Source organism: Myotis yumanensis, unplaced genomic scaffold (genome assembly GCF_028538775.1).
Source record: "Myotis yumanensis isolate MYYU_CA2020_CCGP unplaced genomic scaffold, mMyoYum1.0.hap1 SCAF_16, whole genome shotgun sequence".
NCBI classification, from domain to species: Eukaryota; Metazoa; Chordata; class Mammalia; order Chiroptera; family Vespertilionidae; genus Myotis; species Myotis yumanensis.
Genome location: NW_027223767.1, coordinates 29,106,132 through 29,131,570, shown reverse-complemented (window position 1 = coordinate 29,131,570; position 25,439 = coordinate 29,106,132). Strand labels below are relative to the sequence as shown.

General features: G+C 39.4%; 3 protein-coding genes across 6 annotated transcripts in view; 2 read left to right on the top strand and 1 right to left on the bottom strand.

Moving 5' to 3' along the window:
• The window catches only part of TRIM37 (tripartite motif containing 37), a 173,010-nt gene extending 170,052 nt beyond the window's left edge, over positions 1-2,958 (top strand). The window contains exon 26 of one of the 2 annotated variants that reach the window (XR_011468499.1): positions 2,540-2,958. Coding sequence is in view for 1 of the 2 variants with exons in the window: in XM_070395335.1 (XP_070251436.1) it covers positions 2,540-2,549 (10 nt within the window). In the remaining variant the exon portion in view is untranslated. The remainder of the gene's footprint in view (positions 1-2,539) is intronic. The other variant, XM_070395335.1, reaches the window with a different exon arrangement.
• PPM1E (protein phosphatase, Mg2+/Mn2+ dependent 1E) overlaps positions 1-17,759 on the bottom strand; it is a 95,411-nt gene extending 77,652 nt beyond the window's left edge. For all 3 annotated transcript variants that reach the window (XR_011468500.1, XR_011468501.1, XM_070395344.1), the window contains exon 1: positions 17,149-17,759. Coding sequence is in view for 1 of the 3 variants with exons in the window: in XM_070395344.1 (XP_070251445.1) it covers positions 17,149-17,645 (497 nt within the window). In the remaining 2 variants the exon portion in view is untranslated. The remainder of the gene's footprint in view (positions 1-17,148) is intronic.
• The window catches only part of TEX14 (testis expressed 14, intercellular bridge forming factor), a 124,127-nt gene continuing 116,202 nt past the window's right edge, over positions 17,515-25,439 (top strand). The window contains exon 1 of the mRNA XM_070395326.1: positions 17,515-17,612. The gene's annotated coding sequence lies outside the window, so the exon portion shown is untranslated. The remainder of the gene's footprint in view (positions 17,613-25,439) is intronic.

Genomic DNA, 25,439 nt, shown 5'->3' with positions numbered 1-25,439 from the left:
CTAAAAAAGAGCTAAAAGGAAGTAACTATCAACCTGGAGTTGAAATACATAGGAAAATGATCTTTAAAGTGTGGAAGCAAACAATGACATATTTAAACAAACAAAAGACTGTCTTTAACTGAGCTTCTAAAATTCTAAAGAATGTACTTTAGGAAGAAGGAAATGTCAAAAAATTAAGAAGAGAACTCCCATGAGATCCAGCAATTCCACTTCTGGGCATTTATTTAAATGAAATGAAAACATTACTCAAAAAGCTATGCATCCCCATGTTCATTGCAACATGATATACAATAGCCAAAACAAGGCAGTAACTTAAGTGTCCATTGATGGGTGAATAACTAGAGACAATGTGGTACATACCCAACGGAATATTATTCAGTCACCAAAAAAAGGACATCTTGCCATTTGTGACAATATGAATGGCTCTTGAAGGCATTGTGCTAAGTGAAATAAGTCCGACAAATAACATCATCCCACATATATGTTCAATCTAAAAAACAAAACAAACTCATAGACTGATGGTTGCCAAAGGCAGGGGTGGGAGGTGGGAAAAATGGGTAAAGAGGGTCAAACGATACAAATTTCCAGTTATAAAATAAGTCATGGGGATGTAATGTACAGCATGGTGACTACTGTACATTTTACTTATTTTTTCCTCACCCAAGGATATTTTTCCATTGATTTTTAGAGAGAGAGTGGAAGAGGGAAAGACACAGAGAAATATTAATGTGAGAGAAACACATCGATTGCTTGCCTCCTGCATGTGCCCTGACCAGGACCCGGGTAGGGGAGGAGCCTGCAACCAAGTACGTGCCCTTGACCAGAATTGAACCCCGGACCCTTCGGTCCATAGATGGACGCTCCATCCACTGAGCCAAACCGGCTAGGGCTATTGTACATTTTAAAGTGGTTAAAAGAGTAGATCTAAAGAGTTCTTATCACAAGGAAAAATATTTTTAATTACAAGTGCTGATGGATGTTAATCAGACTTTTTGTGTTGATCATTTTGTGATGTATATACAAACATCTAATAATTATGTTGTATGTGTTATATGTCAACTACATTTAAATTTTTTTTAAAACCTGCCTATTTCAAAATAGTGTGATACATGCTGTAGAGAACACCCACAATCTTGGGTAGTAGAAGTCAGGGGTCAGGGTGACAGTAGTCAGGGAAGAGATCCTAAGGATATCTAACTGAAGTCTGAGAACTGGGTTACGTGATAAATTGAGAGTATGAGATTAGATAAACTACAATACTTATGAAATATCTTAAACAGGCATCAGGGTTCTTCTGTGTCAAGTCAGGAGAAAGTAATAGGTTAGGACCATAAGTACTATGCAAAAGATCACATCTAGAAGTCCTATAAGTAGAAAGTATAAGGATAAAGTTGCCTTTTGTTCAGACAGCAGGTAGATGTCAAATTAGCAAGAAAAGCAACACAAGGTGATAGTTGATTCTTCTGGTTACATCTTACATTGAGACAGAAAGGTTAGCAATTGACTTTTGCAGTTTTGGGATCAGCTCAGAAAGACATAGGATGAAAGTAGGTGTAAATTTAACCTACTAGAGAGAATAAGAAGCAGGAAAGCAACTAGAAGGCAGAGTAATGAAGACTTCAACTGAAGTGGTTGCAATAAGAATGGAGAGAATCTGAGACATAATTTAAAAAGTGACAATGAAATTGAGGAATAACTGAATGGGGGGGAGGGATGGAAAATAATGAGATGACTATGAATTTTTAGAAATTCTAAAGAAGTGCCATTTGATGAAGAAAGAGGTAGAATCTTCATTTGGGTGTACTGAATGAAAAGTGATCGTGTTTTCTATATTATCTTGGAAATATGAGTTTGAGCTCCAGTAAGAGTATAAGGCTAGAGCTGTATGTCTATTGCCATAAAAAAAGAGAAAGGTCATTAAATTGCTTTTACTATGCCATCTTTCAGTCCAAAACAGATGTACATTGTATGTTAGGTTTAATAGTCCATTTCTGTGGTCTGTCTATGAAAATTTTTAATTTTGAGAATATGAACGCAGCTTAGATGAAGATCTGCCACCTCATTATTATGATTAATTCAGCTGATCTGGCTGGTTGGGTGAGCTCTGTCTGGGTCATTGATCAAAACTAAATTTGTCAAATATTTTATCTGAAGGCAAATTCACTGAATCCACCTTAACATTTTAGTTGACAGGATTTGTCTTTCATAATAATACTTTAAAAGAATGTTCAATTTGTTCACCCTAACTCCCTGCTTCTGTCGCCAGAGATTGAGAGGCAAAGAAAGGAAGAGGGCTAGGCCTAAAGTCTTCAAATTCTCCACTAATAAAAAATACATACATTGCAATTATATTCTTGAATATGAAAAATCCTTCTCTGTCCACCTCAATAGCAGCAAGGAATTGGAGCAAAAGCAAATTGGACATTCTTTTAAATATTACAAAGAACATGAACACTGATCAACTAACTAAAAACAAACAAATTTAGGAAATTGCCATTTGGTGAAATGGACTGCTTCAGCTACTTTTCTTCCCTCACAGTTACATATGAATCCCTCTTAAAGCTACATCTTCATGAAAGAGAACTATTCTACCAGATGGAAGAGGCTCACTCTTCTGCCTAGGCAAGCATGTCAAACTTGCGGGCCACATGCATACCATAACGAATATTTCTATGGCCCAGCCAATATAACGGTATGTAAGAAACGTTTTAATAAAAATGTCGTAACTTAATTTTTACAATATTCTGTTATGCATAATTATTAATAACGAACTACAACATTCATTAATGACTGATTACTATAATCGTGTTGCATTCATTTCCCTTACGCGCCTTACACGCAGGTGCACCATTTCTCACCACTAATGCTAGCAGTGAATATTTTAGCAGCCGACTGCCACATCGTTAGTCTTGTACTGATTTGTTTGGTGTGTGCAACGGGAAATATTTCACTTTCTGAGAACAAGAAAAATAGGTTTATTTGCATTACGCTTATTAATTTGTGCAGTTATTCAGTGTCTGATAAGTTAATGTTCAAGAAAAAAATATTAATTTTTATTAAAATGTTCTATTATTTTATGTTAATGATTACTTATTTTAGCCCTTTGTATTCAGCATGTCTCTATCGAAATAAACCTATGTTTCTATGAAAATTGAAGCTTTTGTTTTTCTGTGGCCCCCATAAACTTAAACCTTGTTTATTTGGCCCACGATAGCCTTTGAGTTTGAAATGCTTGGTCTAGCAGTGGTCGGCAAACTGTGGCTCGCAAGCCACATGTGGCCCTTTGGCCCCTTGAGTGTGGCTCTTCCACAAAATACCACGTGCAGGCGCGCATATACAGTGCGATTGAAACTTCGTGGCCCATGCACAGAAGTTGGTATTCTGTGGAAGAGCCACACTCAAGGGGCCAAAGAGCCACATGTGGCTCGCAAGCCGCAGTTTGCCAACCACTGGCTCTAGGGCATACAAACAGCTCCAATTGCCTTGTTAATCTTAAGGAAATAGTATCTTTAAATAAAAATCAAGGAAGGAAAGACTTTATGCAGTTCGATGTGCTGAGAGGTTGCAAAAATAGAAACCTGGAATAAAAATTTGTATAAAGCCGAAACCGGTTTGGCTCAGTGGATAAAGCGTCGGCCTGCAGACTGAAAGGTCCCAGGTTCGATTCCGGTCCAGGGCATGTACCTTGGTTGCGGGCACATTCCCAGTGGGAGATGTGCAGGAGGCAGCTGATGGATGTTTCTCTCTCATCGATGTTTCTAACTCTCTATCTCTCTCCCTTCCTCTCTGTAAAAAATCAATAAAATATATATTTTTTAAAAAGAATTTGTATAAAGAACTGGTATTTCCATGCTTGTGCTTGAAAGAAAACTGTGTTATCTCTGAATGTGACAGAAGCCATTTTTTCCAGACTACCAGCACTTCAAAATTACTGTTTCTTAAGTATCACTTTATTCTTATAATTGTGATTTTCCTCTCCATATTTCAGATTATAAGAATGATGAGTTATAGATCATTTTAAATAATAAACACATTTAATAATTCTACAACTGAAATAGCTACTAACAGCTGAACACTATCAAATATATACTGAGTGGCCAGATTATTATGACCACCTGATGTTTGTAGGCAAATTAGCTATAATTTCGTGCTGAAGTTGCTAGAGGGCCAGATCATTATAAACGTCTGAATAGCACAACATAACTAAGTATCGTTGCTGATCAAGTTCATCCTATCATGTTGATGGCGTATCCCAATGGAGATGGCTTCTTCCAACAAGACAATGCACCATGCCACGGTGCTCATATTGTGCAGGAGTGGTTTCAAGAACATGAGGGAGACTTTACCTTGCTCAGGTGGCCCCCACAATCACCAGATCTCAATCCAAATGAGCATTTGTGGGGCGAAGTTAAAAGAACCATCAGGCAGCTGGTTCCACAACCATCAAATCTCACAGAACTGGACAGTGCTATTCATCAGGCATGGTGTCAGATTCCTTGCATCACCTTTCAACATCTCATGGAGTCAATGTCAAGAAGAATCGCTGCAGTATTGAAGGCAAAAGGTGGCCCAACAAAGTACTGACGGGGTGGTCATAATAATCTGGTCGGTCATAATAATCTGGCCACTCAGTGTATATTATATAGGACTTAGATGTCTTGAACAGAAATGCTATTGTGTATATTCTGCCCCAAATACTAAAATTTATATCTTTAAGATCTCAGGAAATTTTTATTTCTATTTGAGTATTAAAGATTTCTAATTCATTTCCCATTTTCATTTTTATTGCAGCATTTATTCATTGAGTGAAACAATTTCTGTAGTGGTTTTGTATGCTCCCCAAATAAACCCTTTGAAATGTCAAACATTGTAAAAATGGGAGTAATATAAAATGAAGAGTTCATGGTCCCCAAGAATATTGAATTATTAAATCTACAAAGAAAAGTCAGTTTTTAGAATCTCATTTTTAAAAAACAAATTTTGGGCCAATAATGCATTAGTATATTGAATAATGCATTAGTATACTGAATATACAAGTCATGTGTATTCAAAGAACTTCCACACAAAATAGCTAATCTAATCTTGCCTACTACTATAGAAATCTTGCCATTTAACTGTTAAGTGTTCAGTCTGGTAGCCAGTGGAGTTTTGGAGTCACACAGTTCTGTATACCATTTTAGCCATTTATTAGTTGTACAACTTTGGGCAAGTTGTCAAATTTTTCTGATCCCTGAATCCTGTACCTAATACAATTTGTGAGAAAATTAAATACGACTACACACACAAAGTATTTGGCACTTTGCCTGACTCAATCAGAAGTATCAGCTGCTATTATTATATTAAATGAGCCAACAACAAACGTAACATAAACTCCAGAATTCCCCAAATCAAAATTATATAACTAGTCTTTAGTTTTAAATATATGTTTAGAAGAAACACTTCCAGAAATATACCTAAGAAAATTATTCAACAAAAGACTAATAGCATAATATACACAAAAATTATATTATGTATAGCCTATAGATGGAAAATTAAGCAACAAAAAAAATAATTTGGAAATCTTTTTGCGATATGGAAATTGTGTATCATATATTCAATATTAAGTGAAAAGACAAAATATAATTAGTACATTATCATTGCAACTATAAAATTTATGATAAAGACGTTTTCATTTTAATACTTTATCAATGATTTATTAAAACTGGCATGATTTTTCTAAATATGGTCACACAAAATTTTAAAACTTATACCTACTGGCAAAATACTGCAAAAAACAAATTTTTCCAATAACAGAGGCATAACTGAATTGCAGAATACTCATAAAAAGGATAGTATTAAAAAAAAAAAGAATAGTATTATTCCTACAGTCCCCCTTCACTTTTTGGAACCCTTTCTTGTAAGAGTTAAAATCTCTTTTCGATTTTCCATTCTGAGTTTCTCTCTAATTTAAGTTTCCTAATTATAAGAGACTAGAGGCCCAGTGCACAAAATTCGTGCACAGGTAGGGTCCCTAGGCCTGGCCAGCGATCAGGGCCTATCTGTGGGGCGACCGGTAGGCAGGGTGATCGGGGGGCCACCCGCTGGCACCTGCTTTGGCTAGCAGCGGCCTGGCACCTCCCACTTGCCCGCCCCAACCTGGGGCAGCTCCTGTGTTGAGCATCTGCCCCCTGGTGGTCAGTGCACATCACAGCAACCGGTCGTTCCACAGGTCATTCCGCTGGTCACTCAATGTGCATATTAGGGTTTTATTATATAAGATACTGGTAGAATTCAACTAAACCTTTTAAACACGTTAGTGTTTTGAACGGACAGATTTTTTTCTTAAAGAGGAACAGTTTTTAAATATATTTTTCTTGATTTCAGAGAGGAAGAGAGAGGGAGAAAGAGAATCACTAATTGGCTGCCTCCTGCATGCTCCACACTGGGGATCGAGCTCACAACCCAGGCATGTGCCCTGACCAAGAATCGAACTGAGACCTCCTGATTCATAGGTCAACACTCAACCACTGAGTCACACCAGCCAGGCAAAGGGACAGATTTTTAAACACTACCAACATATTAAAACATAGCCTAAGGTAGTTAAATCATCTTCAGGATTTATTTATTGAAACAAAGCAATTAATGATACCTAAAATGACCAATGTGTAGAATTAAAAATGAGGAAATAACACACATCAAAAAATATTTTATTCATGTGTGCCACAGAAACATCAATAAAAATGCATTTTTAAAAAAATATATTTTATTGATTTTTTACAGAGAGGAAGGGAGAGGGATAGAGAGTTAGAAACATCGATGAGAGAAAAACATCAATCAGCTGCCTCCTGCACGCTCCCTACTGGGGATGTGCCCTTGACCGGAATCGAACCTGGGCCCTTTCAGTCCGCAGGCCGACGCTCTATCCACTGAGCCAAACCGGTTAGGGCGCACTTTTTATAGAGAAGAATTTAGTAACCTTTATCAGAAAGAATATATATTACTAAACATCTTTCAAACATAATTTTTAAATCATTAGTATGGAAATTTATCTAGCTTTTTTACTTCATAAAAATCTGTTGCGTTCCAATACTTTAGAAATTAAAATTACTAAACTTTCACTTGATTCAATTCGTGCTGAAGATGTAAATATTTGCCTCCATACATTTTTTTTATTTTTACCACAAATGATTATCTACTGCAATCATAAACACCAAAAATGGCACACAAAAACAATCTTTAGACATTCAACTAATTTTAATCAAAGAAACTGGGATATTACTATAAATAATCTTTGAAAGAATGTTTTAGTACTTTTACTAAATGTATCCTCTGAAAGATAAAGTGGATCTGATACAGAGAAACATGCTTACCCTTTCATAAATCTTCAGGAAGTAGGATTTAAGTATAGTTTAAATGAGAACACTTTAGGCAGATTAGCATCAGGTAGCATTGAGGAGAGAAATAATCAGGGAAAATAAGAGAAAGTTTTAACAATTGTTCTAAAAGCCAAATAAGACAAATTAGAAAGCAGAAGAAAAAGCATAAGGTTCTTCAGTTTCCTGATTATGCAGCATTTTGTTTAACATTAGTGACATTTTTATGACTTATAGTTTAAAAAATTCCAGTATCTTTCCAGAGATGCAGTGAATACTAAGTCTATAGTGCCCAATACTGAATGAATAAATGCATGAATAACCTTTGGGGTACTTCTCTGGTCTTTCTTACAGGTTTACCCTCCTTTATTCAGAGAAATAACACTGAGTCAGACAAGTCCCAAATGGTCTATGTTCTCTCATTTCCATGACTTTGCACACGATAGTCTCTCTGTTAGAATGATTTTCAGCTCCCTCCTCCTTTTGGCTAATTCCTATTTAGTCTTCTAAATTCAATTTTAAGTATCACCTTCCAGGATCCAACAGCCTACGTTGGCACATCTCCCTCAGTGTCCCCATAAAATCCTCTGCATCGCTGTGTACTCTTATCAGTACGCATATAGAGGCAGTAAGATAAGCTTCAGAGTCAGACACATCTGAATTCAAATAATAATTCTAACACTTACTGCGTGATCTTGGATGCTGCTAAACATTAAGTTCTTGATTTTAAAACTGAAAATGACAGCATTTTGCTTAGAATATCACCTCATACATAACAGATTTAATAACTTATTATACTCTCATTGTACAGTACTTGCAGGTTAGCTTCTCTGACTTTTCCTCTAAACCACACACTTCTTGAGGAAAGGAACAAGTATTTTATTTCTGTGTAAGCGACATGGTAGGCACTTAATAATTTTTGATGACTAAATAAATATTACTCCCAATATAGTAAAATTAATTTGCCACTTGAAATATTTTCTGTAATGAGATGGAAAACAAGTGACTAAAGAAAATAAACTCCGCCGTAACCGGTTTGGCTCAATGGATAGAGCATCGGCCTGCGGACTCAAGGGTCCTAGGTTCGATTCCAGTCAAGGGCGTGTGCCTTGGCTGCGGGCACATCCCCAGTGGGGAGTGTGCAGGAGGCAGCTGATCGATGTTTCTCTCTCATCGATGTTTCTGACTCTCTGTCCCTCTCCCTTCCTCTCTGTGGAAAATCAATAAAATATATATTAAAAAAAAGAAAAAGAAAAGAAACTCCATTAATGTCAGTTTCAAAAATGGAAATGGTCTTTATTCACATTGGTTTTAGGATTTACTGTTAATTATACATGTTACGAAATACCAAATGATTTAATATCTTTCTTCAATGCAACTGATCACATCTGCCTCAGGAACTGAATACCTATAATTTTTTCACGGTATAAACTGAGTGGCCAGATTATTATGACCACCTGACGTTTGTAGGCAAATTAGCTATAATTTCGCGCTGAAGTTGCTAGAGGGCCAGACCATTATAAATAGGGAAGCAGGTTGTTTACCACGACAGTAGAAGTGATTTTTTTCTGAAGAGATGTGTAAACAATGCGATTTAACAGCCTTTGAACATGGGATATATTTGAACGTGAGTGGCCATATTATTATGACCACCCCATCAGTACTTTGTTGGGCCACCTTTTGCCTTCAATACTGCAGCGATTCTTCTTGACATTGACTCCATGAGATGTTGAAAGGTGATGCAAGGAATCTGACACCATGCCTGATGAATAGCACTGTCCAGTTCTGTGAGATTTGATGGTTGTGGAACCAGCTTCCTGATGGTTCTTTTAACTTCGTCCCACAAATGCTCAATTGGATTGAGATCTGGTGATTGTGGGGGCTACCTAAGCAAGGTAAAGTCTCCCTCATGTTCTTGAAACCACTCCTGCACAATATGAGCACTGTGGCATGGCGCATTGTCTTGTTGGAAGAAGCCATCTCCATTGGGATACGCCATCAACATGATAGGATGAACTTGATCAGCAACGATACTTAGGTATGTTGTGCTATTCAGACGTTGTTCCACACGAATTAAAGGGCCCAAGTCATGCCAGGAAAACATGCCCCGAACCATAACACTGCCGCCACCAGCTTGAAGGGTTGTACTCATGCATGTAGGGTGCATGCTTTCGTGCTGTTTCTGCCAAATTCTCACTCTGCCATCTGCATGATGCAACTTGAAACGTGATTCATCGGACCACATGACTTTTTTCCAATGCTCCACTGTCCAATCCTTGTGTTCCTGTGCGAATTGGAGACGTTTTATCTTGGTAACTGCAGACAGCAAAGGTGTTTGAACAGGCCTTTGGCTTCCATATCCCATACGATGCAGTTTACAGCTAATTTGCCTACAAATGTCAGGTGGTCATAATAATCTGGCCACTCACGTTCAAATATATCCCACGTTCAAAGGCTGTTAAATCGCATTGTTTACCCATATCTTCAGGGGGAAAAATCACTTCTGTCATGGTAAATAACCTGCTTCCCTATTTATAATGGTCTGGCCCTCTAGCAACTTCAGTGCGAAATTATAGCTAATTTGCCTACAAACATCACGTGGTCATAATAATCTAGCCACTTAGTGTATATTAACCATAAAATTACCAAGTCACACATAAGGCTATCTTTATTTAAACAACCACTTAGAAAAGTTATAGTAAAATAGACAACTTTTTAAAACTGAGGAAATTTTTAAACATAGCAAAACTTAATTAAAATCTTTTATACGCCTTACGGAAATGAGAAGAAATTGTTTCATGGTCTGGAAATTTTTACTTAACAATATAAAAATATACTAGTTACTTAATGTAATATTTAATGGACCTTTTCATTATAATGTTTAATTATTTGGCTTGAGTAAGAGTATTGGTAAGGCCTCTTTCTGAGAGTGCTTTCATTTTATATTTGATCTTCAATATATTTTAATCTTCAAATTATTTTTACAAATCTGCCCTAGAAGCTGATATAATACTTGTCCTATTTCTTCCTCCTTTCCTTGATATTCAAGGATAGTTTTACTTTAGTATTACATGTTGGACATAAACTATTTTTACATATAAAATGGAATTCTGACTCTGACGTACAACCTTTACTTTGAGCCATTTTTAAATTCATCATTCAATGGAATAAGAACTTTACAATGATAATAATTCCAAACTGTTATAGAATATGAACCCAATGGTGGGAAACTGTATACCATGACACTTGTAGAATACAAATGGTCATTGCTTTGTGTTAATTTATATAACCCACTGATTATTATAACCAGTATGTATTTTACTGGCTTCTAAAAATCTCATACTGGATACATGACATTAATACAGACTCCAAACTGAGCAAAAATATTTCTCTTCATTTTATTTAATTTTTTAAAATGAAAAAGGATTTCTTTCCCAAAGAGACACTATGTTGAGTAGATGACTACTACATTAGGAGTTAAAACTTTATAGAAAACAGGTGCCCTTGATTACTTCAATAATTAATATTGAAATTAAAAAATCGAAATCTATTACAGGGTTGGAAAATACAAAATGGAAAAAAATATCTCCAGACAAATTCATTTGTAGTAAAAGCATAAAAATATAGACCAGAAGGATACAGTCTCAGAATTTTCAGATTATCTCTGGGAAGAAAGAAAAAGGAATAGGTTCAGAGAAGAGAATGACAGTAAAGTCTTCAATTCCATATGAAATTTTTATTTCCTTAAAATAATCTTAAACAATTATGATAATTTGTTGAAACTGCATGGTGGGTATATGGGTTTTGCTTTATTATTTTCCATTATTTTCTAAAGGTTTACATTATTTCATAATACCAATAAATCTTTTTATTTAATATGTATTATTTTATTTTATTTTTTATTGATTTCAGAGAGGAAGGGAGAGAGAGAGAGAGACAGAAACATCAATGGAAGAGAATCATTGATTGGCTGCCTCCCTCCTTCATGCCCCATACTGGGGGATCAAGCCTGCAACCCAACCCAGACATGTGCCCTAACAGGGAATCGAACCCTGGCCTCCTGGTTCATAGGCTGATGCTCAACCACTTAGCTATGCCGGCTGGGCTTTATTATTTATTTGTTTGTTAAATATCGATTTGTTGTTCCATTTATTTATGCATTCATTAATTGATTCTTGTATGTGTCCTGACCAGGGATCAAACCCACAACCTTGGCGTATTGGGAAGCTTTTTCTTATATACAGTGGGGCCTTGACTTAGGAGTGTCCCGACTAACGAGTTTTTTGAGATACCAGCTGTCTCTCGGCTGATTTTTTGCATTGAGTTGACAGAGTAATTTGAGTTAACGAGCTCCGTAACGAGCTCGGTCTCGGAACGAATTAAACTCGTAAGTCAAGGCCCCACTGTATATCTGCTTAGAGGGTAAACTAACAAAACCTTACTGGAGGACATTTTAAAACTATGATCAAATGTCTCATAGTTGCCCTGGCCAGGTGGCTCCATTGGGTGGAAGCTTCTTCCAGTATACCAAAAGGCAGGTTGTGGGTTCGATCCCAGGTCAGGGCGCATAAGGGAGGCAACCAATCCATGTTTCCCTCTCTCTCTCTCTCAAAATTTTTTTTTAAATTAGTCTCAGAGTTGAGCCTCATCTTTCTCCCCCATTGCAGTGGTTCCTCTTGAATAAAGTCTTTAACATCTTTAAAAAATATGTCAATATCCTTTAACATAGTCCAACACTAGAAACATACTCTTAAGAAAAATCAGTCCTGGCTGGTATGGCTCAGTTGCTTGAAGCATTGTCCCATACACCAAAAAGTGGCAGGTTCGATTCCCAGTTAGTGCGCATACCCAGGTTGCAGTTGGCGGACTGAACTCAATTTTGGACAGTTTAATTTGAAAAGCATTTTAGACATCTAGGTAGACTGTTCCATTATCTGTCAAAGCAGGGATGGAGATAAAATCGGAGGACATTAGTATAACTACAATTACCAAAGCTAAGGGAGACAAGTCAGCCAGGCTTGAAAGGCCAAGGACCAATAATAAAAGAAAAGGCAATATATTAAAAACTCAGAGAATAAGTGGCAGCCTGAGAGGTAGGAGAACCTGAAAAGTACAGTTAACACTGAATGATTGGTATTTATTTTCTTCTTTTTTTGCTAATGTCATTTTCTTCTTATAATGAACATCTCTCTATATATAAAAGCCTAATATGCAAAGTGTCCCCTTAGGAGTTCGACCAGGAGACCAGGAGTTCAGTCACTTGCTATAACGTGCACTGACCACCAGGGGGCGGCATGGAATGAAGGAAGGCCCCGACCGATAGCCAGCAGCTGGGGAAGGGAGGCACCAGCCAGCAGCCACTAGGGACCCTACCTGTGCACGAATTTCGTGCACTGGGCCTCTAGTTACTTTAGAATAAGAAAAAATATGTAGTTTTAAATTATTACTATAACTCCCATCCATGTATTTTTCAACTTTGTGAGACAAAGTTTAATGGTTTTCTGGCCTATCTCAAAGTCATTGTGATTCACACTAGAGGCCCGGTGCACAAAATTCGTGTGCTCATGGGGGGGGTGTCTCTCAGCCTGGCCTGCACCCTCTCGCAGTATGGGAGCCCTTGAGGGATATCTGACTGGCAGCTTAGGCCCGCTCCCGGCAGTCAGACATCCTTAGCGCTGCTGTGGAGGCATGAGAGGCTCCCACCACTGCCGCTGGGCTCGCCAGCCATGAGCCTGGCTTCTGGCTGAGCAGTGCTCCCCCTGTGGGAGCACACTGACCATCAGGGGGCAGCTCCTGCATTGTGGTCTGCCCCCTGGTGGTCAGTGCGCATCATATCGACCGGTTGTTATGCCATTTGATCAATTTGCATATTAGCCTTTTATTGTATAGGATAATTCAATATAACTGAATTATTAGTGTCTCTAATCAATTATTTCATTTTCCTAGCCCTTTTTAAAATACACACCCCTCATTACTACTGTAAGCCATCTGGAACTACTTAACTTTGCCAGCATGATAATTTTCAACTAGTTCCTGGGATATCTGTCTTCCCCCGCCTTGAGAAATCCACGCAGACAAATGCATAACTGAGGAAATACTGCTCTAAAAATGTAGTGACATGTACCTCTAGTAACAACTTAAGAGTGTTTCTTCCAGATTAAAATAGATTTATCCTCAGTATAATACAAAGAAATAAAATGCATAGTATTGACCCATGTAACCTATACAAGTAGCCTCATATTCACATCCACTGTAAGACGAGTTATAAAATTTTTATTTGCAAATTATTTCAAAGCTATAAAATATCTCACGTTTTTCTTTTTAAATATATTTTTATTGATTTCAGAGAGGGAGAGGGAGAGAGAGAGATAGATACCTCAACGATGACGGAGAATCACTGATCAGTGGCTTCCTGCACACCCCACACTGGAAATCAAGCCCCCAATCTAGGCATGTTCCCTAATCTCCTGGCTCATCAGTAGACGCTAAACCATTGTGCCATGCAGGCTGGGTGTCACTACCTCCTTTTAAAAGAGACTCTCTCACTGACCTCAGAAATCCTAATATCATGTCATTAGAAAATATTTCATTATTTTTCTTTCAAAATGTTACATGTTGTTATCTAGTAGAGGAGTATCTAAGTACATATTTCCCATTTTTAAGACTAATGGCAAAAATGTTATCCCAAATACTGCTCTGAAAAACTCTGATGTTACTAATTATAACTATATTTTGTCCATTTAAACCTTGATCCTTTATTTACCTCTAAGTAACTGCTTATCTCAAGCTAGTCCTGAGCTTTGAATTTACCAAAATGATGAATGATAAGTATATCTGCTGTTCTTATTCTAAAAGTCTTTTGAGAAGCAAAATGTTGAAAAAAAACCTTTACTATGTTTTTTAAAAGCAAACTTTCAACTAGTGTATACGAAAAACAGTATTAAGATAAGCACCTTTATTTTTTTTCTTCAGAGAACCTCAGTGTATTTAGCAGCTACATATTGTATGCTTCTAAAATTCTGACAGAAAAAAACAGACTAGAGATTTATGAAACTGGCATTAAACACTGTTAATTTCTTCTTACACTAGTCCCAACTATCAAATTGGTGAATATATAGTTCAGGTAACTTCACTTAAGAACTTAAGCATGCATTTGACAAGCATGATCATTTTTAAAGAATATTAAGAATTCCCAAAATAAACAGAGTAGGTGGGTATGGTATTTGAGAAAATACTTAGAAAAACAATCTTCACCTTCCCCAAATAGGCAATTCCAACAAATTCCTAATCAGAGTTATTTAAGAATATTTCTTAGGAAATTTGAGAACCCAACATTTCAAATATGTCAGGGAGTTTTTCCATTTATTTGTTGTTCCACTTATTTATGCATTCATTAGTTGATTCTTGTATGTGCCCTGACCAGAGATCAAACCCACAACCTTGGCATATTGGGAAGTTTTGTATTGAGAAATGTTGAAATTATCTGTACATAATCTGTCATTTCTGAATCTGAATCCATAGTTTTCTCATCTGTAAAATAAAGTGCTTGGGCAGAAAATGATCTACCCTTACCATGTCTTCCAATATTTTTTTGTAACTAAGTGATATGATTTCCTTTTATAAATAAAATAAAAACAAAGCGTTAAAAGTATTTCTAAGTTCTGGGGGGGGGGGGGGTTAGTTTTCGGCTTATCTGTTAAAAATCTTGAATTTAGTTTACATAAACAAACCAGCCATTTTATATATGAATAAAAATAGGTTAATGGCCTCTGCACAAAACACAGTATAAATGACGAAATTTGATTTAAAGCAAAATAATATCTCCCAACTTTAATTTTGGTAGTTTTACTTCAAATTCAAACTTTATTCTTCATTACATAGCCATTGTATCATTTGAATACTTTTTCTAGTGTACACAGTTATCGAAACTAATCTCACTGCCCTTCGATATGGAAAAACACACATCTACTTGTCATCATCTTTATACAGATTTCATTCTTTTTAAAATATATATTTTTTTATTGATTTTCCGAGAGGAAGGGAGAGGGAAAGAGAGACAGAAACATCAATGATGAGAGAGAATCATTGATTGGCCCTTGATGGGAATGGAACCCAACCCAGGACCCTTCAAAGACCCAGGTGGACACTATCCACTGAGCCAACGGGCGAGAGCAGATTTCATTCCTTTAAAAGCCTTGAATGACAAATGTTTATAGTTATTCTGAACTAATGACTCTCTTTTTAATGGAAGTTCTCTAATGTTTCTCTCTTTAAATTCTGCAACAGCATTTGTAAAGGTAAGAACTGTCCAAATAGAATCAGTCTGATTCGGAAGTAAATTCTTCCACTTTATTACACGTTTTCATTTTGTTTTTTAAAAGAAGTTTTAAGTGTTTTTATATACTGTTAAAAAATGACATTTCGGAAGCCCTTTTCAATGGCAAATTACAAACACTAGGAAGTCTCTAAAATGTTAATACTGTTTGTAATACCACATGGGTGGTGGTATTACATGCCATTTTTTTTTTCATTCGCCAAAAAACATTACTTTGGTAATTGGCGAGTATTTCAAAATTTAAATTTAAATCGCTTATAAAGTGTGGAACATCAACACAGTCCATTTCTATAGCAATAGGTTAAACGTTTCTTACCTATTGAGAAGCTTAAGCTTTAACAGGAAAATTTTGATCAGCTATCTGTTAGGTTGAATGAAGACAAAAGATTTACTTTCCAGGCCCTTCTCTTAATTTAGGCCTTTGAGAGGATCCAAGAAGTGAGTCTGAATTTAATTGCAGTGAATCCTGCAGTAGAAAACTTTTGGGGGGGACCAAAGTTAACACCTTTCATTACAACCATCAGCAGAATGGCAAAGGATTCCCAGGTTGACCAATGTTCCCAGAAACTTGTTAGTATTCTCCTGTCATTATTCCAGAGCAATTCCATTTGGGAAGAGACGCGATTGTCAACCGTTTCTATTTCAAGCCCATAAAAACCAGAACTGGGATGAAAGGCAAAAGCCCTGACCTTTCTATTTTCGACTTTCATCCGTGTAGCTAAGCCATCTGCTGTCTCTCTCCGACCCCATCTACTTAATGGACTGAAAACACTGCACCTAATTGCAGTTTTATCCAAGCAGCCTGACTTTCCCAGTTGAACGAATTAGGGCTTTTTCAGGTGTCTCTCACCTGAAGGCTCGCGTGTAAAATTGTGCTTACCCTTCCCCCCCCCCCCCCCCCCCCCCGATTCCACCCACCTCCTCAATGGTGAGTTATCAAATATCGTCAAACCGGAGACTGGGCTCCAGCGCATTAAGGCACCTAGAGCGCTTCCCTCCACCGCGGAGCGCCCGACGGGCGAGTCCACCCCGCCGGTCTCCTGCGGCCACGGGCCGGGGTCACCTCTCATCCTAGAACCGAGCCGCGCGTCTCCGCCGCCCAACAACCAGGCACTCGGACCGGAAAGACAGACAGACCCGGGCGGGAGAGGAGCGCCCGGAGGAAGGGACCCTGGAAGAGGGCGCCCTCGGACCTCCCGAGGCACGAAGGGGACAGGGATGGCGAAGCGGACCGAGAAGTGGGAGGTCGGGGCGAACTGGGAGCGGGGGCCCGGCCCGGCGGGAGGGCGCGGGGCCGCGGCGGGCGTGGGCAGCCCGCAGCCGCCCGCCCGAGTCAGAGCAGCGGGGGCGCTTTCGGCGACGCCAGGCGCGGGGGTGGGGGATGAAGAGCGGAAAGGAGAGCAGTTTGAGGGGCGCCGCGGCAGGGACGGGGCCCACCCCCGCCGAACCCCGCTACTTAACTATTTGTAGAGCTGCTGCAGGCACAGGTCCAGGCTTTCGCCCTCCACCTCCTCCCGGGTGATGCGCTCCGACAGCGGCCGCGGGAGCGGGGGCAGCGGCGGCAGCTGGGGCTGCGGTGGCGGCGGCGGCACGGCCGACTGCCCCGGGGTGGCCGCCGCCGCCTCGTCGCCCTCCGCCGTCGCCGCCGCCTCGTCCTCCACCGCCTCCTCCTCGGGCTCGGGCTCGGGCTCGGGCTCGGGGTCTTGGTTCTGCTCTTGCTCCCCCTCCTCCGTCGCGGCTACCGCGGCCGCCTCCTCCCCGGGCTCCTCACTCGAAGGCTCGGCCGCCTCAGCCGCTACCAGTTCGGACTCGGGCTCGGGCTCCGGCTCGGGCTCGGGCTCCGACTCGAGTTCGGGTTCCGGCTCCGGCTCGCCGCCGCCGCAGGGTCCGCGAAACTCGCCCAGGAACAGCTCGAGGAAGCGCCGGTAAGTTTTCTCCTCGGGACCGCAGCCGGCCATCGCTGCTCTAGCCCCGGCGCCGACCGGGAAGTGGGTGGGGGAAGCCCAGGAAGGGGAGGGGGCTGCTCTCGAGCCTCGGCTCCCACAAGGGCGCTGACGGCCGCACCGGCACGAGCGATCAGCACCGGGTTGCCTGGAGAGGGCTCCCGCAGGCGTGCGCGCCGCCGAGGGCCGACGTGCGCGGCGCGGGGGCGGAGCGCGCCGCTCCGTGGATCTGGAGGGAAAGTTGGCTGCGGGCACGCGCTCAGGGTCCAGCGGAGGCCCATCCTTAGCCCTACAGAGAGCTCAGCCCACGCTGCCTGGAGACTGTCGCCATGGCAACCGGCGCTCATTAATTTCAGGGTCCCTCCCGTCGAGTCCCCGAAGTCGAACGGACACTTGACTTGCCCTCTCTCCAACTCCGAATGTCTTTTTTGTATGGGTACCCTAGTCTCAAGTGCATCAAGTGAACTAAGGCATCGCCAAGTCTAACTGTTGGTTCCCACTTTGACTGCATTTACCTCAAGGTTTCCTTATCTGTCCTGCCTTGCCTTAGCGTCTTTATCTGTTGAAAGATGCTACCGTGTGAATAATTTGTGGATGACATTAATAAGTAGTTTGGGGCAGTGGAGGGCATCAAACACATCCCAGCAGTAGGTTCCTTTGCGTACTTTCATTTGATTCTGTTATACTCATTTATCAAGAAGAGGAAAGCAGGAATTAAGTATTTTCTTTGATTCGAGGTGTCATAGCTACTAGCTATGACATTGAAATAAGAACCCAAGTTATCAGACTCCAAGGCCTGTTAGACATTTTTTTCCCTCTTTCCTGTTTCTGAAGATTCAGCAGTGCAATATGTCTATAAAGCCTCATCTGTATGCATTTTTAAATATATTTTGTATTGATTTCAGAGAGGGAGAAGGAGAGACAGAAATATCAATGACTAGAGAAACTCATCGATCGGCTGCCTCTTGGGATTGAGCCCACAACTCGGGCATGTGCCCCTGACGGGAATCGAACCTGGGACCCTTTAGTCCACAGGCTGATGCTCCATCCACTAAGCCAAACCATTCAGGGCTCTTTATGCATCTTTGAGGCTTTATAGTTTATAGGTTTTCATCCCTTTAATCCTTTCAATAATGCCTCAAGGTAGAAGACACTACCATTATGATTCCATTTTATAGATGAAACTGAGCCTTAAAGACATTGTGACTTTGCTCAAGGTCATACACAGTGATGCAACAAGGAGTAAATCCAGATCTTTCATTGCAAAGACATTAGTTTTCCAGCACACCCTTCTTTAGTCTCTGCATAATATATATTATACTTTATTACATAATATGTATTTTTTCCACATTTTGTTAGCTCTTCTTCCTCGTCTCCCCAGTCTTTTTTCTTTTAGATTTAAACTGGAACTTTAAATGATTCCAATTTTCTTACCAAATTACTCACAAACCTATTATTTTCAAGCTTTACTGAGTGAGGGTTTGGGAAAGGGAGAGGCTGTGTTATACAGCTGTATAGATGATAACAGCCTTTCTACATACTGCTATGTCCATGTAACATATAATTCAGCAAACATATGATTCTTTTTCTACTTTGAAAAATATGTTCACCTCCATATCAAAAAAACATATTCATAAATTATCTGCCCATCCTCTCCATTGTTTCTGGGTTTCAGTTGGATTTAAGGTTTGAAATGCCATTTATAGTCAGTTAAATAGCAGAGTCTCCCTGCCAACTTTTTTAATATAATACTGTATTCTAAATCTCTGACCTCATACTGTTATTTTAAGATTAAGTGAGTGAGCTCACTAATGTATATTATGGCATCACATAAAATACACACTCTCCCCCAGCTGGAGATTAAATAATACATGGTAAAAGTGTATAGTAAGTAATGCACATGAGTCCTCTATAACTATTTTTGTCTCAAAGGTAAATATAAAGACCCAATAAATAAGTCTGTTTCCAGACAAGTTCAATGTATTTATATGTGATTTGTTTAAAATATCACCAGTGTACAGCAACTTCTCTATGAGATGCCAAGAAGTCTTTAAACTCACTTGTCTTTATTTTCAATCCACCTGTTCATTTCCATTTCAGAATGTCTAGAAAAGACTGACAAAACATTTTAAGACTGCAAACATAAATGTCCACAATTTTACATTCCAACAACTATTTAATATCTCAGAATCTGACATAATGACATTGAGTTCAAGAGTACAGAGCTTTCAACTGTAGCAATTCATATCAAGCTACACCTTCCTACTTTGTAATGTGGTTGCCTTCATCATCTAGGTGACATTAATTTATGACTCAGCCCACATATCAAAGGGAAGTGTTATATGTTGGGGAAACATTACTACTAAAAGAAAAAGCCCACACCGCTATATTACAATAAATGAGAGGTGTGTTTGCTTATATTAATAAAGATATTACTTCACAAAAGATCAATCCTAGTGCATCCATTTGACAGAGTAGCTTTGCCAGAAGGTTGCTGACAGCAGTGCTGGGATTTCAGAGCAGCTGTGTAGGATGATTCTGCCTTTGTCAAAGAATCTTTTTAGTCATTATTTTGCATTGCTTTACTTTCTTTTTCAGTTCCTCGCCTCTTATACTTCCCTAATTCCCTTTCTTACTATTAAAACACTGAGCTATGAAAAGCATGTTATCAAAGGTATTTCAATTTTTGAGATATTTTTCTCATAAGAATTGTTCTCTCTCTAAGCCATAGCTCTTTGGAGAAAATGTACAATGTCCTTTTATGGATAATTATGGTAATGATGACATTTATAAGTTTAAAAGGAATTGTGCTTGACAGTTCTTATCATATGACCCAGCAATTCCTCTCCCAGATATTTATCCACAAGAAGTGAAAATATGTCCACCCAACATATACATACCACAAAAAACTTGTATGTAATGCTCACAATAGTTTTAATAGCTAATTCATTAATAGCTCAAACTTGGAAATAATCCAGATGTCCATCAATAGGTGAATGGATAAATAGGTTGTGGCGTATTCATACAATGGAATACTACTTAGCAATAAAAAAAATGAACTGTTGCCCTAGCTGGTTTGGTTCAGTGGATAGAGCATTGGCCTGCAGACTGAAGGGTCCCAGGTTTGATTCCAGTCAAGGGCACATGCCCAGGTTGCGGGCTCGGTTCCCAGTTGGGGGCATGCAGGAGGCAGCCAATCAATGATTATCCCTCTCCCTTCCCCTTCCTCTCTGAAATCAGTAAAAATGTATTTTAAAAAAAGAACTATGAGAGAATAAATTTCTGTTGTTTTAAGTCCCCAGGTTGTGGACTTTTGTGCTGGCAGCCACTGGGGGGTAGGGAGGTGCTGAAGTCACCTCCCTGCACCCCACCTCCAAAAAAAAAAAAATAACGAACTGTTGCTCAATGAATAGAGCATTGACCTGCATGCCGAAGGATCACAGGTCCAATTCCCAGTCAAGGGCACTTACCAGGGTTGCACATTTGATCCCCAACCCCAGTCAGGGTGCATGCAGAAGGCAACCAGTCGATGTGTCTCTCTCCCATCCCTTCTACTCTCTCTAAAAATCAATGGAAAAAATATCCTTGGGTGAGGATTAACAAATTAAAAAATAAAAAATGAACTACTGATAAACACAACAATATGGATGAATCTCAAAAACATGCTGAGTAAAAACCAAAAAAAATCCAAGCACAAAAGAGTTCATACTATATGATTCCTTTTATATGAAATTCTTGTAGTGGCAATCACTATAGTGAAAAAAGGATACATATGTTATTACTTTCAATAATAAAGATAAATTTTAAAAAACTATAGTGAAAGAAAGCAGATTCGTGATTACCTGGGACTGAGCTGGGGTGGAGGGTTCATGGCAAAAGATTAAGAGGAAACTTTGTGGGATTATAATTATTCTATATTTTGACTAGGTGGTTATATAGGTGTATTCATTTGTCAAAAATTATCAAAGTTACATTTTGGTTAAGTGTATTATATGCAAAGTATACCTCAATAAAGGTGAAAATAATTGATTGCCGTTACTCCTTGTCCTTTTTGCTTTCATATCCATTCCTTCTTCCTTGTTCTGCTCTGTATTTGGGGGGACTGACCCTTTCAGATTGTATTCACCATGTTCCTTGACAGCTGACTTTCAGCTGAGATTTGCCCAGTGGGAGACACTGGCAGGGAATTGGAAGTGGGGAGGAAAAAAGAAAAACCAAGATATTTCTTCCCTGTCCCCTATGTCAGTCCTCATTCCTGCTGAATTTCCTTTGTAGCTTTGCTTGCCCTGATCATGTCCACTGGGATTCTAGGTCTTGCCCTTGACACCAGACCCTGAGCTCTAAAAATATCTTCTTCCATTAGGTTTCTAGCTTCCTAATCTTGCCTGCTATGGACTAAATATTTTTGTTTTCCAAAATGTCACATGTTGAAATACTAACCCCCAAGGTGATGGCATTAGAAGGTGGGACCTTTGGGAGGTGATAAGGTCATGAAGGTGAAACCCTCATGAATGGCATTTAGTACCCTTTAAAAAAGTCCGAGAGATACTCCTCTCCCCTTCTATCATGTGAGGACATAGTAAAAAGATGGCTGTCTGTGAATCAGACACTGAATCAGCCCTGTTTTTAGACCTCCAAGCCGCCAGAACTGTGAGAAATATTTCTGTTATTTATAAGCCACCCTATTTATGGTATTTTTGTTATAGCAGCCCAAACCAACTAAAATACTGACTCACCTTCCCTTGGCTTTTTTACCAGTAGCTCCTCTATAACTTGTGTAACCAGTTCCATGTTTCCTTAACTGTATTTTGATTGATCGAGTAACAAGTGATACTTTAAAGGACTATAAAATGGATTAATACATAAAAGAACTGCCGAAACCGGTTTGGCTCAGTGGATAGAGCGTCGGCCTGCGGACTGAAAGGTCCCGGGTTCGATTCCGGTCAAGGGCATGTACCTGGGTTGCGGGCACATCCCCAGTGGGGAGTGTGCAGGAGGCAGCTGATCGATGTTTCTCTCTCATCGATGTTTCTAGCTCTCTATCTCTCTCCCTTCCTCTCTGTCAAAAATCAATAAAATATAAAAAAAAAAAATACATAAAAGAACTATAAATAGATTAAGCTGACATTAAAGTAAGTTTAGGTCTTCAAAGGTACTACTGGAACACTGGGTTTACTTGAAATCAGTAGTAAATTATTTCCTAGAATTGCAACGTTATGAATAGGTTGATAGGGGCCCAAGTGGAGGGAGAAAAGGATGAATAGGTGGAATGCAGGATTTTTAGGACAGCAAAAACTATTCTGTGTGATATTACAATGGTGGATATCATTAGACATTTGTCAAAATCCATAGGCTGTATAAGACAAAGAATGAACCCTAGCCGAAACCGGTTTGGCTCAGTGGATAGAGTGTCGGCCTGTGGACTGAAAGGTCCCAGGTTCGATTCCGGTCAAGGGCATGTACCTGGGTTGCGGGCACATCCCCAGTAGGAGATGTGCAGGAGGCAGCTGATCGATGTTTCTCTCTCATCGATGTTTCTAACTCTCCATCTCTCTCCCTTCCTCTCTGTAAAAAATCAATAAAATATATTTTTTTTAAAAAAAGAATGAACCCTAATGTAAACTATATACTTTAATTAATAGTAATATGTCAGTATTGGCTCATCAATTGTAACAAATGACCTAATATAAGATGTTAATAATTTGGGTGGAAGAGAGCATTATATGGGAACTCTGTCCTTTCCACTCTTTTTTAATTGACAACTGCTTTAAAAATAAAGTTTATTGCCTGGCCGGTGTGGCTCAATTAGTTGAGCATAGTCCCTTGCACCAAGAGGTCATTGGTTCAATTCCCAGTTAGGACACATGCCTGGGTTGCAGGCTCATGCAGGAGGCAGTTGATTGGTGACTCTCTCATCATTGATGTTTCTATCTCTTTCTCCCTTTCCCTTCCTTTCTCTGGAATCAATAAAAACATTTAAAAATAAATAAATAAAATGCTTTATCCATTAATGGTAATAATCTTTTGTTTTTAGCTAGCATACTTCTTAGAGGAATCAAAATTATTTTCTAACTTATTCAGACATGCTTCTGAAGAAAAGGGCATGGAGAAGACATGCTTCTGAGAAAGCAGGCAGAGGTGGATGGAAATTTCTGATGGAGATACTTTACAAATGGCTAACATGCTATATCCTTCTATAATAAAAGGTTCTTCTAGAATAAATTGACTCTATTTTTTTAAACCCACTTCAATCTTTTGCTACTAGTTTTCACTTTAAAAAAACAAAATGCTTTATGATAAAAAATAATCATTATCACCTAATTTTTAATTGCCTTTATATATTTACTTAGAATAAATACATGCAAGAATTGAGAATGACATGATCATTTTCTACTTTATTTAGCAGACACACATTCCCCACAATGGAGCATTGATTTAAAAATCCAGCTAATTTTTTAAATGAAAATTAAGCAAGCCACTAAATATGAAAATTCCTCACAAAGGTGTCTTCTATGCCCAGAGTACTGAACACTTTATTCTTCATTGAGTGTGGTGCTGATGGAACTGAGCCACAATGACATTTGTGACTAGAAGGGAAGATGGAAATGATTCCATTAACCTAGTGCTGTAACATATGGTAATCATAGGAGGTAGAAGAGCTGTGTTGGACAAGGTTAAAAGTAAGCCATGCGGTACAGACATTACCAATTACCACACGTGGTAAGCATGCTGACACAATACTATATCTTCTCCAGAAAGGAAATGATTTGGGCATATGAAGTGTTTTGCTGCCTTATGAAAGAGTGAGCTATAAATGACATATCTGGCACCAATATTGCCACGTTTTTTCCAGTAATTCTGCAAGTTGAAGACTATTAAGATTTGATGAACCTCCATATTCCTAAATATCAGTACAATAAACTGCAGTTATTTGCACAAAGGCAGCAAAGCAAAATAAGTTTGGATCCTTCACATATAATATTTATTTGCACAGGTAGGGTCCCTAGGCCTGGCCTGCGATCAGGGCCAATCTTCCCTGGCTGCCAGCCACCACCACCACCAGTTGCCCTCTGTGTGTGTGGCGACCTGCGGGGCGATCAGGCTTCGGAGCCACCCGCCGCCGCCACCACGCATCCCCGGTTCCTGGTTCCCCATTGGGCGATTGGAGCCTGCCAGCCGGGGGGAGGGACTGAAAGGTTGACCGGCAGGCCCCAATTGGGGCCTGTGGGATGGGGGCAGCTCCTGCATTGAGCATCTGCCTCCTGGTGGTCAGTGCATATCATAGCTGCCCAGTCGTTCCGCCGCTGGGTCACTTTGCAGATTACACTTTTATTTGTATAGATAGATAGATAGATAGATAGATAGATAGATAGATAGATAGACTAGAGGCCTGATGGCACGAAATTCATGCAAGGCACTTGGCCCTCGCAGCCCCGGCTTCGTCCAGAAGTCGTCCGGAAGGTCATTTGGCTGTCTGGTCTAATTAGCATATTATGCTTTTATTATTATAGATACCTGGAATAGCTCTGGAAGGTTACACAAGAAACTGATAATGGCCCTAGCCGGTTTGATTCCAATCAAGGGCACATACCTGGGTTGTGGGATTGGTCCCCAGTAGGGGGCGTGCAGGAGGCATTTGATAGATGATTCTCTCTCGGCATTGATGTTTCTATCTCTCTCCCCCTCTCCCTTCCTCTCTGAAATAAATAAAAAAGATTATTTTTTAAATATATATATATATATGTATATATATATTTAAAAAGAAAGAAAGGAAGAAAGAAACTGATGATAGTTGCCTTCTAAAAATAA